This window comes from Aspergillus mulundensis, assembly GCF_003369625.1.
Source record: "Aspergillus mulundensis strain DSM 5745 chromosome Unknown scaffold_2, whole genome shotgun sequence".
NCBI lineage: Eukaryota > Fungi > Ascomycota > Eurotiomycetes > Eurotiales > Aspergillaceae > Aspergillus > Aspergillus mulundensis.
This window is the reverse complement of record NW_020797890.1, coordinates 1,327,215-1,343,192: the sequence shown is the minus strand read 5'-3', so window position 1 is coordinate 1,343,192 and position 15,978 is coordinate 1,327,215. Positions and strand designations below refer to the sequence as shown.

General features: G+C 52.1%; 6 protein-coding genes across 6 annotated transcripts; 5 read left to right on the top strand and 1 right to left on the bottom strand.

Annotated features, from left to right (window-relative positions):
* Positions 1-190: 190 nt before the first annotated feature.
* Positions 191-953, top strand: DSM5745_03113 (ADP-ribosylation factor family protein; the record flags this gene model as incomplete). Its single annotated transcript, XM_026745129.1, has 5 exons — positions 191-284; positions 341-499; positions 550-696; positions 747-859; positions 909-953. The coding sequence occupies 5 exons, from the start codon at positions 191-193 to the stop codon at positions 951-953; spliced, it is 558 nt and encodes a 185-aa protein (XP_026605995.1).
* A 1,671-nt stretch (positions 954-2,624) lies between these two features.
* On the top strand, positions 2,625-3,961 carry DSM5745_03112 (cobalamin-independent methionine synthase II family protein; the record flags this gene model as incomplete). The annotated part of the gene is made up of 3 exons (XM_026745128.1): positions 2,625-2,838; positions 2,921-3,337; positions 3,390-3,961. The coding sequence occupies 3 exons, from the start codon at positions 2,625-2,627 to the stop codon at positions 3,959-3,961; spliced, it is 1,203 nt and encodes a 400-aa protein (XP_026605994.1).
* A 628-nt stretch (positions 3,962-4,589) lies between these two features.
* On the bottom strand, positions 4,590-5,585 carry DSM5745_03111 (uncharacterized protein; the record flags this gene model as incomplete). The annotated part of the gene is made up of 1 exon (XM_026745127.1): positions 4,590-5,585. One exon carries the CDS (start codon positions 5,583-5,585, stop codon positions 4,590-4,592), a length of 996 nt encoding a protein of 331 aa, XP_026605993.1.
* Positions 5,586-7,907: 2,322 nt separating this feature from the next.
* Positions 7,908-9,269, top strand: DSM5745_03110 (glycosyltransferase family 69 protein; the record flags this gene model as incomplete). The annotated part of the gene is made up of 3 exons (XM_026745126.1): positions 7,908-8,474; positions 8,546-8,771; positions 8,860-9,269. The coding sequence occupies 3 exons, from the start codon at positions 7,908-7,910 to the stop codon at positions 9,267-9,269; spliced, it is 1,203 nt and encodes a 400-aa protein (XP_026605992.1).
* A 661-nt stretch (positions 9,270-9,930) lies between these two features.
* DSM5745_03109 (glycosyltransferase family 90 protein) lies at positions 9,931-12,523 on the top strand (the record flags this gene model as incomplete). Its single annotated transcript, XM_026745125.1, has 4 exons — positions 9,931-10,033; positions 10,107-10,207; positions 10,266-10,688; positions 10,742-12,523. 4 exons carry the CDS (start codon positions 9,931-9,933, stop codon positions 12,521-12,523), a joined length of 2,409 nt encoding a protein of 802 aa, XP_026605991.1.
* A 1,640-nt stretch (positions 12,524-14,163) lies between these two features.
* DSM5745_03108 (uncharacterized protein) lies at positions 14,164-15,227 on the top strand (the record flags this gene model as incomplete). The annotated part of the gene is made up of 2 exons (XM_026745124.1): positions 14,164-14,358; positions 14,442-15,227. 2 exons carry the CDS (start codon positions 14,164-14,166, stop codon positions 15,225-15,227), a joined length of 981 nt encoding a protein of 326 aa, XP_026605990.1.
* Between the last annotated feature and the right edge of the window lie 751 nt (positions 15,228-15,978).

Below are 15,978 nucleotides of genomic sequence, written 5' to 3'. Positions count from 1 at the left end.
TCACTGATTTGGACTCGATTAAATAGCCCCCCTTGCTTCGGATTTATTTCGCGGCCCTTCTCTCCTTGCCTACGCTCCGCTCGATCACTTTCTCGTTCCCGTCCCTACAATAATTCAATCGCAATCCACACCCTCAACCCCCTAATCACCCGTCTACGTTCTCCCCCGCAGTCGCGTAATATCCGTTAAGATGGGTGGCTCAGTGTCGAAGATTATGGGCAAGATTTTTGGGACGAAGGAGATGCGGATTCTCATGTTGGGTCTCGATGCTGCTGGAAAGACGAGTACGTTGCGGCCATGTTTACTCGAACTCAGCGAGGGTGTTTACTGACTCGGACAGCGATTCTATACAAACTCAAACTCACCAACCAGGACGTCACCACAATTCCCACGGTCGGATTCAACGTCGAGAGCGTCACCTATAAAAATGTGAAATTCAACGTGTGGGATGTGGGTGGTCAGGACAAGATACGACCTCTCTGGAGACACTACTACTCCGGTACGGCTCGCCCGACTGCACATCGTTATGCTGGCTAACCGCGACTACAGGAACCCAAGGTTTGATTTTCGTGGTGGACTCTAGCGACACGTCTCGACTGGAGGAGGCCCGCTCAGAACTTCACAAGATCATCAACGACCGCGAAATGAAAGACGCCCTCCTACTCGTGTTCGCGAACAAACAGGATGTCCCAGGACGTACGTCACCCCAGTTACAATCAGAGAGCTCCGTCACTAACGCATCGCAGACTTGAGCCCGGACGAGATCATCAGCGCGCTTAAACTGCACAGTCTAAAGGATAAGGTGTGGTACGTTGCGCCCAGCGTTGCTACTGAGGGTACTGGTATCTTCGAAGGACTGGTAAGTTCCCGGCTCGGCCTGCTTAGCTTGACCCGTCTAACAGCATCAGGCTTGGCTCTCAAACAACGTCAAAGTCCAACAACCCCAAAAATAAACCACCGCGATCCGTGCCTTCGCCTAATCCGAGGGTGTGATTGTCACTGTCACGGCCCTCATGTACAACAATGCCCTTTTCTCCTACCATACTTGTCTCATCGATCTATACCATTACCGTCCATTTGTTGAATGTCCGTTTTGATGACAGAAGACGCAGCCTTGGAATCTTTTCTATGTTTTGCATGCATTTACTTTCGCTCATGTTTGTCACCTTTTATTCTTGTGATATCCCACTGTTCTCTGGGTTTCGTTAATACCCCTTTAATCCTTCGCTTTCGTCTTTGCTTGGCTCGTTTTCGTGTCTTGTAGGTAGAAAAGAGCGTCAATAGATGGAATCGACCGTATACATACCTTTATCCTTACTTTCCTTCATGTAAACTAGCTCATTTTCAGCATTCAACAGATCAGTATCTAACCGAACTATAGTCCGACATGGCATCCAGAACCGCGATATATATCTTCGGACCTCGGTAGCAGCAGGGTTGACCGTTTCGCCTTAGAATTAATCTTCCACTTATTGTCTCTAGGATATAACGGGAGGTCTACCTAAGTACGCGATCAAGATAAATATACTCAAGAAACTTGAGCTACATTTATACAAAGTACGGAGACCTTACGGTTCTATACTCTGCCATCGGAAATCCCCCAAGCGGGGAAATGAGCTTGGCATTTGTTTACATGATGTGTTTTTCATGGGGAATAATCCAAAAAAGACCCTTCCAAATTGATAGACAACAGATCCTTTATGCACTTCATGCATCAGCTCTATACGCCATATCTACATCCCGATTCTCCATTTATAATGGTCGAGGAATGTGAGGCTGCGTTAAGCTATTGTCCCGCAATTCCGCAGAGCCCCACATTCTGCATCTTTTTCCTCGACTGCAGCTCCGACTGCATTTCCAACCTCAACTTACCATCAACGGTCTCAATTCTCCTGATAACGCAGAGAGACTGACATCATGGGATCCTCAATACGAGCCTGCCACTCTCAAGCCGGCCAAGACGATCCTGGCATCTATTCCAATAGAACTTCCCCCCGTCTATACTGAATGTGGAGAGAGAGGCAGCAGTGGGGCATTGCTGGATTTGGTTCCATCCAGCGCAGGCTCGAACTCGACGGGACTCGGGAGGTTAGGGGTGCGGTCCGACATATGTCTGACCGTCTGTGACCACCTAAATGACCAGTGTGACGGTCACAGCGAAACAAGACTGACAGATTGGCGCTTGGCATACCTTAAAGGGTCTAGCTCCCGTAGCATAAAAGAGCGCTAGTCCCAATCTGGAAGCCTATTAGCTGGGCAGGGCGCCTGATTATTGGTTAGTATTGACCCACTTTTAGTCACGTGTATGTCGTCTCTGACCGTCATAAAAAACATGGACATTTCGCTGTGTCGGTCACAGTCCGTTTTGTGACGACATTTTAACATCCCTACGGGAGGTGAACCGCACTCTCAGCTGGAGACTCGAGAAGACTCGCTTGCGGTTTCGGCGTGCTCCATCATGGCTCGACTAATTCTTGCCCCTCACTCTTCTCCTCCCTGGTCTTTCTTTTGATTCTCCTCTTCCCTCTTCCACCATCACATCCATCTGGTGAGTCCTCCAGCTGCACTTCAAGATCAACAGAATCAATCTCTGACAGAAACGTTTTGACATACAGAACTTCACCATGTCTCTCCACCGCTGCCCCCCTTTCCGCGTCGAGCACCTCGGCTCCCTGCTCCGTACCAACGAGCTCCTCGACGTCAAGACCGCCTACGAGAAGGGTCAAGCCACCCAGGAACAACTCGAGGCTGTCGAGAAGAAGGACATCAAGGATGTTGTTGAGCTCCAGAAGAAGCTCCGCTACCCTGCCGCCTCTGACGGCGAGTACTGCCGACACAGTAAGTTGAAGAAAAAGAAACCCAACCCCGCTCTTCGCCCGCTTTATAGTGCCGTGACTAATGAGAACCTTGCGGACAACAGTGTTCTGGGGCTCCTTCTTCCCCGGCCTTGACGGCTTTGAAGAGGTCGCTGAGCCCAACCCCGAGGTCTTCCGTCCCTACGCCCCCGACGTCGCCGCCTTCCTCGAGGCCGGCCACAAGCCCGGCGAGAGCGTCTTCTGTACCGGCAAGATCAAGCACGTCGGCTCCACATACGTTGACCAGTTCAAGTACCTCGCCTCGCTTGTCGCTCCCGAGGAGGTCAAGAACCTGAAGCTCACCCTCGCCGCCCCCAACTGGTACCACCTCCGCTACCGTGAGGGCTACGCCTACCCCAAGGACGTCTACGCCAACGTCGATGAGTACTTTGCCGACATTGCCAAGGCCTACCAGGACGAGCTGAAGGTCCTGTACGACGCCGGCTGCCGCAACGTTCAGTTCGACGACCCTAACCTTGTTTGTACGTCTCTCACCCATTGAATCCCGCCCATCCAAAACTAACAAGCCCGCAGACTTCTGCTCCGAGAAGATGCTCCAGGGCTGGAAGGAGGACCCTCTGAACACCCTCACCGCCGACGAGACCTTCGAGAAGTACATCAAGCTGTACAACGACTGCCTCGCGACCCGCCCCCAGGACTTCCACATCGGCGTCCACCTCTGCCGCGGCAACTTCGTCGGCTCGCGCCACTTCTCCGAGGGCGGCTACGACCGCATCGCCACCAAGCTCTTCAAGGAGCTCAACGTCGACACCTACTACCTCGAGTACGACACCCCCCGCGCCGGCGGCTTCGAGCCCCTTAAGGAGGTCCCCCGCCACAAGGCCGTCATTCTCGGTGTCGTCACCTCCAAGTTCCCCGAGCTCGAGGACAAGGAGGAGATGAAGCAGCGCGTCTACGACGCCGCCAAGTTCATTGCCGAGGGCAACGGCATCACCGTCGAGCAAGCGCTCGACCAGCTCGGTGTCAGCCCGCAGTGCGGCTTCGCTTCCCACCGCGAGGGTAACGCCATTGACCGCGATGGCATGATCAAGAAGCTCGAGCTTGTTCGTGCGATCGCTGACGACATCTGGCCTGGTCAGCTGTAATCTGCTTTTCTTTATTTTGCATTTGGGTTTGTTTTACGGTCGTTAACGTTTACGGGAGCATTTAACATGGCATGGTTATGGGTATATGAACGAATTAGTTGTATATAGTCTTAGTTACCGAGATGAGATTTCCTGCGAGTTCAACCTAGCGGGGATAATGATGATATAAAAGTCACTGAATGAAACATACATGATACCACATCCCAACTTGAATTTGCTGCATGAAGAATGCATGCTGGATGTCGCCTCGGCAGTCTTCAGTCGATGATCTGCCGATAGCCAATAAAATAGGTAAGAAGAATGACCACATTCAATTCAAGGGATCCACATTGCATGGGGCTAGTGAATGGGGGACTTCCGAGGGTTGATTAGGGCTAGAGGATGCGTAGGGTCCATGGCACATGGTCTGTGTTGTTGTCTGCGTTATCTGCCTTCCTAGAGCGATAACGGAGAGCGTTGATAACATTGACAGTAATTATCAGCGGTAACTAGACGGGATACTGAAAGTAACAATCCTAACCCTAACTCATACCCAAAGTCACTAATGGCATAACTTGAGGCTCCATCTCTGAGCATCTGATGCATCCATCCGCCTCTGACAGTGTAGGACGGCAATCAACTTCTCTGTTTACTCTTCAACAACAACAACCATCTTCCCACCCGCCTGATTCCGCTCCATCAACGCATGCGCCTCACGAATATCACTCTCTCCGAACTTGAAGATCCGAGCAGGCTCTGCCTTGAACTTGCCTTCCGCAATCATCGTAACAATATCCTGCAGCGGCACATCACTGAGCGGAAACTCTTCTGTGCCAAACACGAATGATCCAAAGAAGCTGAAATAGACGCCGCTCGCCATCTGCAGCAGCGGATTGAAGTCAGGAACCGGCGCAAGGCCGCCCAGAAAACCAGCTAGGCAGACGCGGCCACCGCGACGCACGAGTTTCAATGAGTCGACGATTGTGCTGTTACCGATGAGCTCGAGGACGGCGTCGAATTTGCTCTCTGTCTTGCTGAGGTGCTCTGAGAGGATAGGGTGCTCGATCTCAACATTCTCCACGCCGAGGGCTCTTAGGGCGTCTATGCGGCTCTCGTTCCGCGTCGTCGCAGTAACATGCGCACCCGCATTGACGGCAAGATTAATTGCGGCGCGGCCGAACGCCGATGTCCCTCCGCGGATTAGCAATCTCTGGCCGGCCTTGAGTTCCAAATTCCGGAACAGGCACGTCCAGGCCGTGGCGTACGACTCCGGAATAGCGGCGAGCTGTGCCCAAGATAAGCTCTCTGCGGCTGGGCCAAGGGGTACAACGTTCGAGGCGTTGGCGACTGTATACTCAGCGTACGAGCCGTTGATTGTCCGGCCCAGGCCACCCATTAAACTCGCGACGCGGGTTCCTAGCTCAAATTCGCCGGACGGGCAGGATGCGACTGTGCCCACGCATTCAATTCCGCTGACCGGCATCCATTCGGCCCATTCGCCTTTGCGCATGTGCATCTCTGCGTGGTTTAGGCCGAAGGCTGCGATTTTTATCAGGACTTGTCCAGGCTCGGGGCTTGGAGTTGGGAGTTCTGTTAGCTTTAGGACAGAGGGGTCCCCGAATTCGGTTATGAGGATTGTTTTCATGTTGGCTTTTTGTTTCTGTGTTTGGTTTGAGCTTGGTTTAGATCTTGAGTGTGGGAGATACTGATAAATCTTCCATGGGAAGGTAAGCATTTTATCCTGTAGCAAGTGTACTGCGCAAACCGGCTCTTCGGCATCGGCTGGAGAGCTTGGGTTGCACAATGACTAACGACTGCAGTGCGAATGAGCTTGATTCGATAGATGCGCTGCGTATCCGGGGTAGACCCATGATATTGTAAGCTTACGTCGTCTCTTTTGGGTCGCTGCGGGGGCTGCCCTATCGGAGGAGCCCTAGCTCGTCTGACCTCCCTCGATTCTGGGGTAAGGCTTGAACCTCCCAAGAACATGGTGCTCTGTAATTGCGGGCTCAGCTTACCGGGAGGTGCTGCGTGCGATTGTTCTTTTCGTGCTCTAAACTCCAGAGGGGCGTTCGGAGTATATCGTCGATGTGACACGCATATAACACTCTTCTCGCCAGTGAGTCGCTCCCTAGTGGGAATTTGCTTGACGGAGCCGACAATATCAATCAAGAAACAAGTGGTCCTCACTGCGCAGCAGCTATACTGTGTTCATCTCGAAGTGGCGCCTGATGATAATGAACCTAAAAGCATCGTCAACGCTCTTTGCCACGCCCTGACAGTACTCACTGGGCTGATCCAACACCAAATTCCCTCGTAACAACACTGACAAGCGCACTCGCCAGCTCAGACTCTCGCGCAATCTATCCAGGACCGAAATTCCTATCCTCTTTCGCAAAAACGGGTGAGTTGTAAGCCAACAGCCATTCACCCTCAAGATCGCATCAGCCGCCAACAACGCAGTCAGTCTATTCCGGTCGGGATACGCATGATTCCGCATGATGCTCGCAGATACTTTTGTGGCGAGATGAAGTATGTCTTGCGGCTCCAGTGTAATGGTGCAGGTTGATTGGAGCATGAACTGCGGATTCGAGCATGGCGGGCTGTGTTGGTGGTCACGTTGGGTGAATGGAAAGGGCGTGGAGATGGAAGAGTTGGCGGAGGGTTACCTAGAGAGGTTATAGCTTTGGAAGATAACTTCGGAGGCATCATGATAAGGTCCAACGGATTCAGCTGCTGAGAGATGGAGGTGGCTGCAAGGGTTGTACCGTAGATTGTGTTTACCTAGCGATGCCAGTGTTTGGAAGGGGCTGGGAATCTTGATAAAATGAACGAGGCTTTGGCACACCTACGGTAACCAACGAGGAACAAATTGCTTCACCGGATCTATACGTGAAGTAAGATAGAACTTAAAGTTGTATAGATCTGGAAGGCATGATTGTCGACGAAGTACAGGCGGAGGAGAATGATCCCGTGACGCAAACGGTACCTACTTGATATCGAAGGTAAATCCGTAGGCAACTCCGGCCATCTTCCAATCTACAAGACGTCGCCCCAGAGAGAGAATCGTTACCTCTTCTCCACGGCCTTCCAACGCATCAATGAACTTCAAAAGATGGAATATACGCATTCTGCGAATCCGATCACCTACTTCCCCGGTCACCCAACTCACTGGCTACAGTTTCCTCTGCCCCAGAAACGTGCTCTGCTCTGCATTAACCCAACATAGTGCGATGGAATGGACACAGTGCGATGATACCCTAGCCTATCTGAAGGCACCTGACCCTCGGTATCAACCGAATCGGTGGGGGGCTTGTCAAGCAGGCGTCTGAAATATCCAGAGATCGGCATATGAGGACAACCGATTTCTCTTGGAAAGGGGTAGCTACGGAGTAGCGACAAAATTGGGAGTTCAGCCCAAGGCGCAGCATCTGCCAACAGCCAAGAGCCAAGGAGCCCCCAGGAAGGAACTTGAACAAAGGGAAGCGCCGATCAAACGGGACTCGGATGAGCCCGAACGCTTCCATATGACCAATGGGAGCGTGAGAATGAGAATTGCGCCTGGAGGATCTGCGCCTCGGGTTCTATGCGTGCTGGTCAGTCACAGAGTCACGCTCAGCTGCACGTTCTGTCCCCGAATTTGACGCGATGCCACCTCTTTCCCGAGTCAGCTTGCTCGTTTGACCAGTTCTGTTGGTCTGGGCTTCCGATTCGCGTTTACTATACAGTACGAAACATGGCGGTTATTGGGATCTCGGGCCTCGAGGCCTGGATCATTTGGACCGCATACCAAATGGGTATCCAATGCCATATTCAGGTGGAAAGGGGGGTCGGATAGCTGTTACCTAGGTGGTCTATGCTGCACTCAGCGAGGCTCTAAGGTAATAGCTGGAATGGACTCTAAATTATTATGCCAACCTTGGTCTGTGATCTTGGGAGCTTCAGGCATCTCCTCAACAACAAAGCAATGGCTTCTCTCCGTCGTTCTCGACGGCGTCCCTTTTCCCTACAGGCTTTGTTGTGTGTGATCTTCTGGGCTATCCTGGATGGCTTCCATCAATATGTCTCTCATCATCGAATCTCAACAGCCGCCACCGTCAGACCTCGGCCACTCCAATCCGAGCGAATTTTCATCACGAGTATACATTGGAACAACGAAGCCATCCTCCGAAGCCACTGGAATGACGCTGTCATTAGACTGGTCCAGCACTGGGGCCCCAATAATGTATTCGTCAGCGTCTATGAGAGCGGAAGCTGGGACGACTCGAAAGGCGCGCTCCGCGAGCTGGATTTTGAGCTTGATAGGCTTGGGGTTCGACGGAATATCACCCTATCTACCACAACGCACCGAGATGAGATTACAGCGGTTCCTTCAAGCGAAGGCTGGATTGACACACCCCGTGGCAAGACAGAGCTCAGGCGTATACCCTACCTGGCGCGCCTGCGCAACTTGACGCTGCGGCCCCTGGAGGATCTTAGACGTCAGGGCATCTTGTTTGACAAGGTTCTCTTCCTAGGGGACGTGGTCTTTACTGTAGGTTTGACCACCTTCCTAGGCTTCCTTCTGTGATGAGTAGGTGCTCATGTATCGGTACCGTCCTATAGGTGGACGATGTGATTGATTTACTCAATACGAATGATGGGGAGTATGCGGCTGCATGCTCGCTGGATTTTATGAGACCGCCGGCTTTCTACGATACCTTTGCCTTGCGGGATTCCGAAGGTGACGCGCATCTCATGCAAACATGGCCCTATTTCCGCTCCGCAAGGTCTCGGAATGCGCTGCGTAGCATGTCCCCTGTCCCCGTGAAGAGCTGCTGGAATGGCATTGGTGAGTTCACCAGCATATCCTTCCCATGATCTCTCGCTTCTCATCCTCGTTTCTGTCCGTTTCACTAATAGTGGCCTTTTCCAACAAGTGGCCATGCCCGCCGAGCCCTTTCTATCGTCCTCACCCCTCCGATTCCGTGGAATCCCCGACTCCCTGGCGCAATTCCACCTCGAAGCTTCCGAATGCTGCTTGATTCATGCGGATAATCCTCTTTCTCGTATACATGGCGTTTACTTAAACCCTCGTGTCCGTGTTGGGTACACTGGCGCTGCATACGCAGCCGTTCATCCTTCCTGGCTATCTCCACAATTTATGGTGTTGGGCATTTGGAAGAATAGACTCCGGCGTTGGGTTAGCACTACATTTTTCCAAGATTTCGTGGTTAATCGAAGAGTCGCACTTTGGAAAGGGCGTTCTCAAAACCGCCATGAAGTGGGCGAGTTCTGTTTGATCAACGAGATGCAAGTCCTTATTTCCAATGGCTGGGCACATGTATAGAACTAGATTATAGGCCTCGCGTTAGAATCATACATCAGATAGAATTAAATCCCTTTGGATAAGCGTTACAAGGATTAACCGAGAATGAGCTTTTCTGTACTGACGGATATACCCAAGTCCTACAGGACCCGTACGGGGAGTCAGTAGACAACTTTTTTTTTGCCTTTTTTCTTTGCTTTTTCGGGGCGCAGTACGGTAGGTAAGATTCATTGCCATCGTGGCTTGGGCCAAACAGAGGTCACATCTTAGCGAGTACTTCCAGTTCCTTTTGACTCACGAGCAATATCCAGCACTAGCTTAGACTTGGCCCAGGGCACCTTCACACAAATACCCGTCATACGCCCGAAACCGTCACCTAGCTCTGCATTCGGAAGGAGCTTCCCACTGCCTGTCCAGGTGAACATCCACTTCTAACATTTGTTGACAGCCTGGTCGTTGTCTGAGCACAATCAAGCAGCAACGAGTATTTACGCTTCGATATCATCATTGATTTTATGGATTATCATACCGCTGATTTGACATCTATCTAAAGTATCTAGTTTTGGCTACGTCTTGTCTTTTTTTACGCTTAACCGTCCCACCACGCTCACGGAAGTGCCGACTACCAGTGGGACTACAAATCGATGCTCGAACCGCCGATAAAAGACTCTGGCCAGTCCATATGGGTGATAGCAGCGGGCCTGCTATGCTTGGTTACGACCGACTTCTTCAATTCCCAGCAGTTGGAATTCTGTTCGGACCTGTTGGGCTGGATGCTGCTGCCAGTTGTCTTCACCGTGACTCGAAGGTCGGGTGCTAGGAACTCTTCTAAAACAATCATTCCCAACAACCTGATAGCTCAGACTCAGCCTGTGTCTAAGCTGGCTCTATGGGTTGTCGCTCTGAACCTGGGCATCTTTTCTTGGTTCAAAGCCGAGTACGGCATGGTTGGACTTTTGGTGAGTATGCGGCCTTTGCCTATATGAAGGGTTCAGAATGCATGCTAACGACAAGCAGCTTGGCCTGACGCCGTTGCTTCTTGTGGCCCAGAAGTGTCTTGGCTATGATCGTCGCACCTTATCAGGAGCCAACCCAATGATTTTCTCTGCTTTTGTCGACACAATTTGGGGCACAACTACGGTAGCACTGTTTCTTATAGGGGTCTTATCGGATTGGGACCCCCGACTATACGCCTTTTCAACCATCCCTTTTGTTGGCGTTCTGATCGTTTTCGTGACTCTTACGCATCAGAGCTCTCGAAGTTTTCGCTCGCTTGATGTTGAAGAGACGGTTGGACCTCTTTCAGCACGTGTTACGGTTGTGTTGGCCATCATTATAGGCACTCAGACTTATGCATTTGGTTTTCCCAAGAGCGGGATATGGTCTATCCTGACACTAGGAGTTACGAAAGCTTGGACTTGGTACTTTATGGCTCGAACTGTATGTCCAGTCTATAGCGATATTTTCTTCGACAAGGCACTCACTGGTCCCAGGCTCAGCATTCTTCCTGGCGCACCGCCGGTGCTGCGGGAATCTTCAGCATGGTGGCCACCATTGATCCATCTATACATTCTTCCGATACCCAGGCTTTCTTGCATCTCGTCGGATCTCTCATTGTCCTTGCCCAGACCATCCACATCATCCCATCGCACCCAAAAGCTAAATCAGCGCTCTGGTTCTTTTCACTCGTCCCTATCGTTCCATTCGTCAGCAACATGCTGGACATCAGGACCGCACAATCTTTACTGATCCACTCTAAAAATCATCCCATCGAAGCCCTCGTGCGAAACGCCAACGCGAATTTCGAGACATTACTCAAGAATCAGTCAACGACCTACACTGCCGCTCATCACGAGTACGTCCGTCGCTACGGTATCCAGCCACCACCCGGTTTCGAAGCCTGGTTCCAGTACGCAAAGGCGCATGCATCACCCACCATCGACGACTTCAATATCCTCTACAGCGCTATTTCGCCCCTTTGGCGTCTTAGTGGGCAAGAGGTTATGGACGCTATGGGCCGCGCGTATAATGCGCCTCATAGCGAACTGTGGCTCTGTGAGTTCTCGGGAACGACGGCTCAGACTTCATGTAGACATCCGTACCGCACCCGCGACAGGAGTATCCAGCTCTTCTTTAATACGGCTCTGGGAGATCTGCAAGGTGTTTTCCCGGATATCAACATCAAGTTCCTGGTCAACCATCTTGATGAGCCGAGGGTTATCGTTCCGCCGAACTCAGACTCTTCGACGAGGGTCAGTGGACAGTTCACCCTGACCAATCTCTCCAAACAACCAGTTTGGGACGTCCTTACGCGATTCTGCTCCACCCAAATAAATCAAGCAGTTCAGCAGCACGAGGGACAAGAAATAAAAGCCGAGCAACCCTCAACTCTTCCTTTCATCACAAACCACAGCACAGCCCTAGATCTATGCCAGCACCCGGACTACAAGACCATGCACGGGCTGCTCCTCAGCCCAACAAGCCTCCGCCTCTTTGAAGGCCTAGTGCCGATCCTCTCAACAGGCTCCCTGTCAACAATGGGCGACATACTCTATCCTAGTCCAGCCTACACCGAGCCCGAATTCACGTACAGCAAAGATCACGATGTAGACTGGGATAAGAAGCGGAATAACCTCTACTGGGCTGGCTCTACGACTGGCGGGTACGCCGTGAATGAGCAGTGGGCACGCTTCCATCGGCAGCGATTCGTCACTTTAGCGCAGAATCTAGACAAGCGACGTCAGCATTCTTACCTCACAGAAGACGAAGATGGCGGAGTCAGTCTTGCTCGATCATCCTTCCTAAACAGCAGACTCTTCGACGTCGCGTTCACCAAAGTCGCCCAGTGCGAGAAGTGGTACTGCCGCGCGCAACGCCAGTACTTCCGGCTCAAACCTCGTGCTCATAAAGATGCCGCCCTGGGTTCGCGTCTCGTTTTCGACACTGACGGGAACGGGATTAGCGGGAGGTTTTACAAGCTCCTTGCGTCGAACTCAGCGGTGCTGAAGCAGGCGCTTCTTCGAGAGTGGCATGATGATCGTCTTGTGCCGTGGGTGCATTTTGTACCCGTTAGCCAAGGGATGGAGGAGCTTCCTGAGTTGGTGTCGTATCTCACGTCGACTGAGAATGGACAGAGGGTGGCTAGGAAAGTTGGCGAGCAGGGTCGAGAATGGTTTGCGAGTGCTCTGAGGGATGTGGACAGAAATGTCTATATTTATAGACTACTGCTGGAGCTCGCGAGGTTGCAGGACTCCACGAGGTCGGCGCTGTTGTGATTGAGGTAATGGTCAATCTCACCTGTCCGGAAGCGGCGCGTATACAGCTATTGCTAATCAGTGTGGAGCTCGAGCGATTGATCGCAGCTCACAAACTTTCGCCTAGTGTGCGTGCCTCACTGGATGGGCTACACGATGCCGGTCCTGAGATAACCTCTTAGGCGACGTTCGGAGCCTGCCAGAACAGTCAACATCGAAGACTTGGAGTGCCATTTTGACCAGTAAGATGGTGAAGATGTCTTCAAACTCGAAGTCCTTCTAGTCAATGTAACATCAATATATTGCATGACGTACCGGTGCGCCATTTTATGCGTCGAACGTCTTGGATTTCCCTCTGCCAGCCACCTGCAGCGCCAGCAGACCACTTAGCAGTCCCAGCATTGCGCATATTAACGGACCCCGCGGGACCCTGGAACGAGAAAATAGTTTTCAGTCGTAAGAAAAGCCGCGCGGCTTCTAGCGAGGCTGCGAGATGTCTGCAAACGCTTCCTCCCGACAGAGGGCATCTTCTTCATGCTGGTGGGCCGCATGCGACGCGACTCGTGATGGGTCAGGGCCTGCTAGGGTCCTCGGCGTCCGGGTCGAGTGGGCGTAACTTAGGGCTTACTGCGGGTGCGATGCCTCCATTTTGGTCTGGTGATCAAAGCATACCATTCCACTCAAATGTCCTGGACATGATTACGCCGAAGCGTGCCACAACAATTGAACCGGAGACATACGGTACCGTAACCTAGGATTCCCTCGAGGACGCAAACCTATAACAAGCGAGTGATCTCTCAAGCCACTAACCCAAACATCAGGCACAAGTACCTCAATTTTGTGAAGCGTATGTGTACGCCCTATGGCATCGATGATCCACCAAGCACAGCCCCAGCCAAGTTTTACCCCATCCCCAGGTCGGCAACCGTCTCGTCGGCACCAAGCCGGGTATTTATAATTTGGCGGATGATGCCGACGCAGAATCCCAGGATCTAGAACCGTCAAAGAGACTAGTTCGTGTCACCAACGACAAAAATAGTCTGGGTCCTTTCTAGGTAAGCGTGGGATCGGGATCTGCACTAGACGGGCGCCCTGTCGTGGACTCGTGGTTTCACTTTCACCCCAGCGGATTCGGATTTCGGACCCTGACAGAATCCGCCCCGAGACAGAGAACCAGCCAAGCAACAACAGACGCAAGCTGGCCGCGTCATCTATGCCGTATAGCGCAGGGTCTTAGGCAGAATCGTTAAGGGACTGGCTGGATCTGAGCCAAATCATCCGGGGTGGTGGTTAGCGCTACCAGCTGGTTGTGCGACCCTGGTTCCTTCCTGTGGGATGCGTTGAGGCTTAGCGGTGACAGCAGAGAGTTCAGCAAGATTCGTAGCGCAAACATCGTGAAGATCGTACGAGTGCTGGTACGACGATAGGCGAGTTTGCTTCGATTGATGGCTCGGATTGTACTAGCAGTGTAGCGTGGGCGGACAGGTTCGTACTATGCTCGCCTACCTAGGGCACCATAGGTTCTTTGTCTGTTCGGGCTTCAGGACGCACTATATATCGCATTGTCCCCGATGCTGGAGCGGTCAGTCCATGTCGCTTTCTTGCAAGACTCTCGTACTGAGCTCCATATTTCGCCGCATTTCTGCACCGACAGCGTTATCATGTTGCTCCGTCTTCTTCCAGTATCTGCCCTCGTTCTGAGCACGTTCACGGCCGCGGATAAGAGTCCAGGCACCGAGCCCTACTCTCTACCAGGGTTCTCGGCAGCCGAGTCACATACGGTCAACCTCACCTGTACAGAATGCGCCTTCGCAAGCAATGGCTGTAGCAGCAGTGGCCGTGCTGTCTCATTCCTAGTGAGTCTTGAGTTGCTGTGATACCTTACCTGTGCTTTCCGTGACACTGGAATCCACTAACAGCGCAATCATGGCCCTCGCAGACAATAACGTTTGCGCTTACCGATGACTCTCTCCTCGTCAACAACGCCACCGTCTTCCCTCCCTCCCTGCCCATGCAATTCCAGGCCAATCGGCATTGGATCTCGAACGCGGACTTGGAGTCGGTACCCAAGTTTGAGAGCAAAACCGCCACAGTATCATACGAACTCGACACAAAAGCTATTCCATCGTCACATCAGCAAAGTCCTGTCGGCAGTAAGGGCGACATCCATCATTTGACGCTGAGCCTTTTCGACGCTCAGGGTCGGGCGGCTACTGAGAGGCTGGTGTCCATTGGCCTGGTTCGTGAGCCTAACGTGAAGCTCGCAGTCGTCCAGGTCGAGGAGACGATTCACCGCGTATATCACCACCAAATCCACAAAGTGCAGTACCAGGACAAAGAGGGCAAATGGAGCTGGTGGCGGATGAACGACTGGAAATCCTACTCTGTTTCACAGAATCAAGACACCGGTGAGGCGGGCACAGGGACAGGAACAAAAGCCGTGCCCTCCCACTGCCCTCAATCTGAAGCAACAGCGGATGGTGCATGGAAATTGAGGGAACCCCTTGAGCGCTTTTCTTGTTGGTTCGGCAAACCTGGCTTCACCGGGCTGACAGTATCGGCTCTTGCTTGTGTCGTGGGATATCTTGTGGGGAAGGCCATTGTCCGGTTGTACGAGTATTTCTGCGAGGGGAGAGCGGCCCCTCGTAGAGAGGCTGACCCCGAAAGCGATGCTGAGGAGGCCGCCCCTGAGTCAGAGAAGAAAGAATCGTTTATGAAGTCATGACATCAAGTATTACAGTTGAAGTCTTCAGAGGCGTGCTGAGTTAGGGTTGAAGATTGCGACCGAATGCTCACTATATTTCTAGAAGAATTTAGAGCCCTCCAAAGAGGTTGCGTGTGTTATCGAACACTGTAGGCAATCTATATCCTCGTTCGTAGTGGCCGGATTCTATATCCGAGGCTCCTGCTTAGGGCTAGAATCTGAAAGCCCAGTTCCAGTAATGATCGTCGTAGGATCGCAGCTATGCTGTTCCAGGTCTAGCTCATTCCTTCCTATGTTGATCAGGGTAAGAAAAGGCCGGGGTTGACGTCAAGGTTGCTGACATCACATTGCGGTAAGAGAGGAATGCCGTACAAACTTAAAGCAGCGGACTGATTGGGACCTCATGCTGACATCAAGGTACCTCGGAGGGGCCCGAAACGGGAAGAGATTGTTCGAGAACTCCCGGTCTCTGGGGTTGGCAGGCTGGGTTGGACGTTCCTGGGAAGCCCACGAAGCCCGATCGACCGATCGTAGCGGCTCATTGATCAATCTCCTATTGACATGGATTCGGTTCGATTGAGTTGATTGCGGACGACCTGATAGAACTAGAACCTTATCGGGTACCTAAAGGACGCGTGGAACGTTCTCCAGGGCCATCCAAGCTGGCCGATATATTGGTTCGTTTAACTGCCATCAGTAGTAGAAGTCGGAATGGGCCGCATTTTGGCACACCTGCCTTGAAACGACTGACTATCATCAACGATATTGTTGC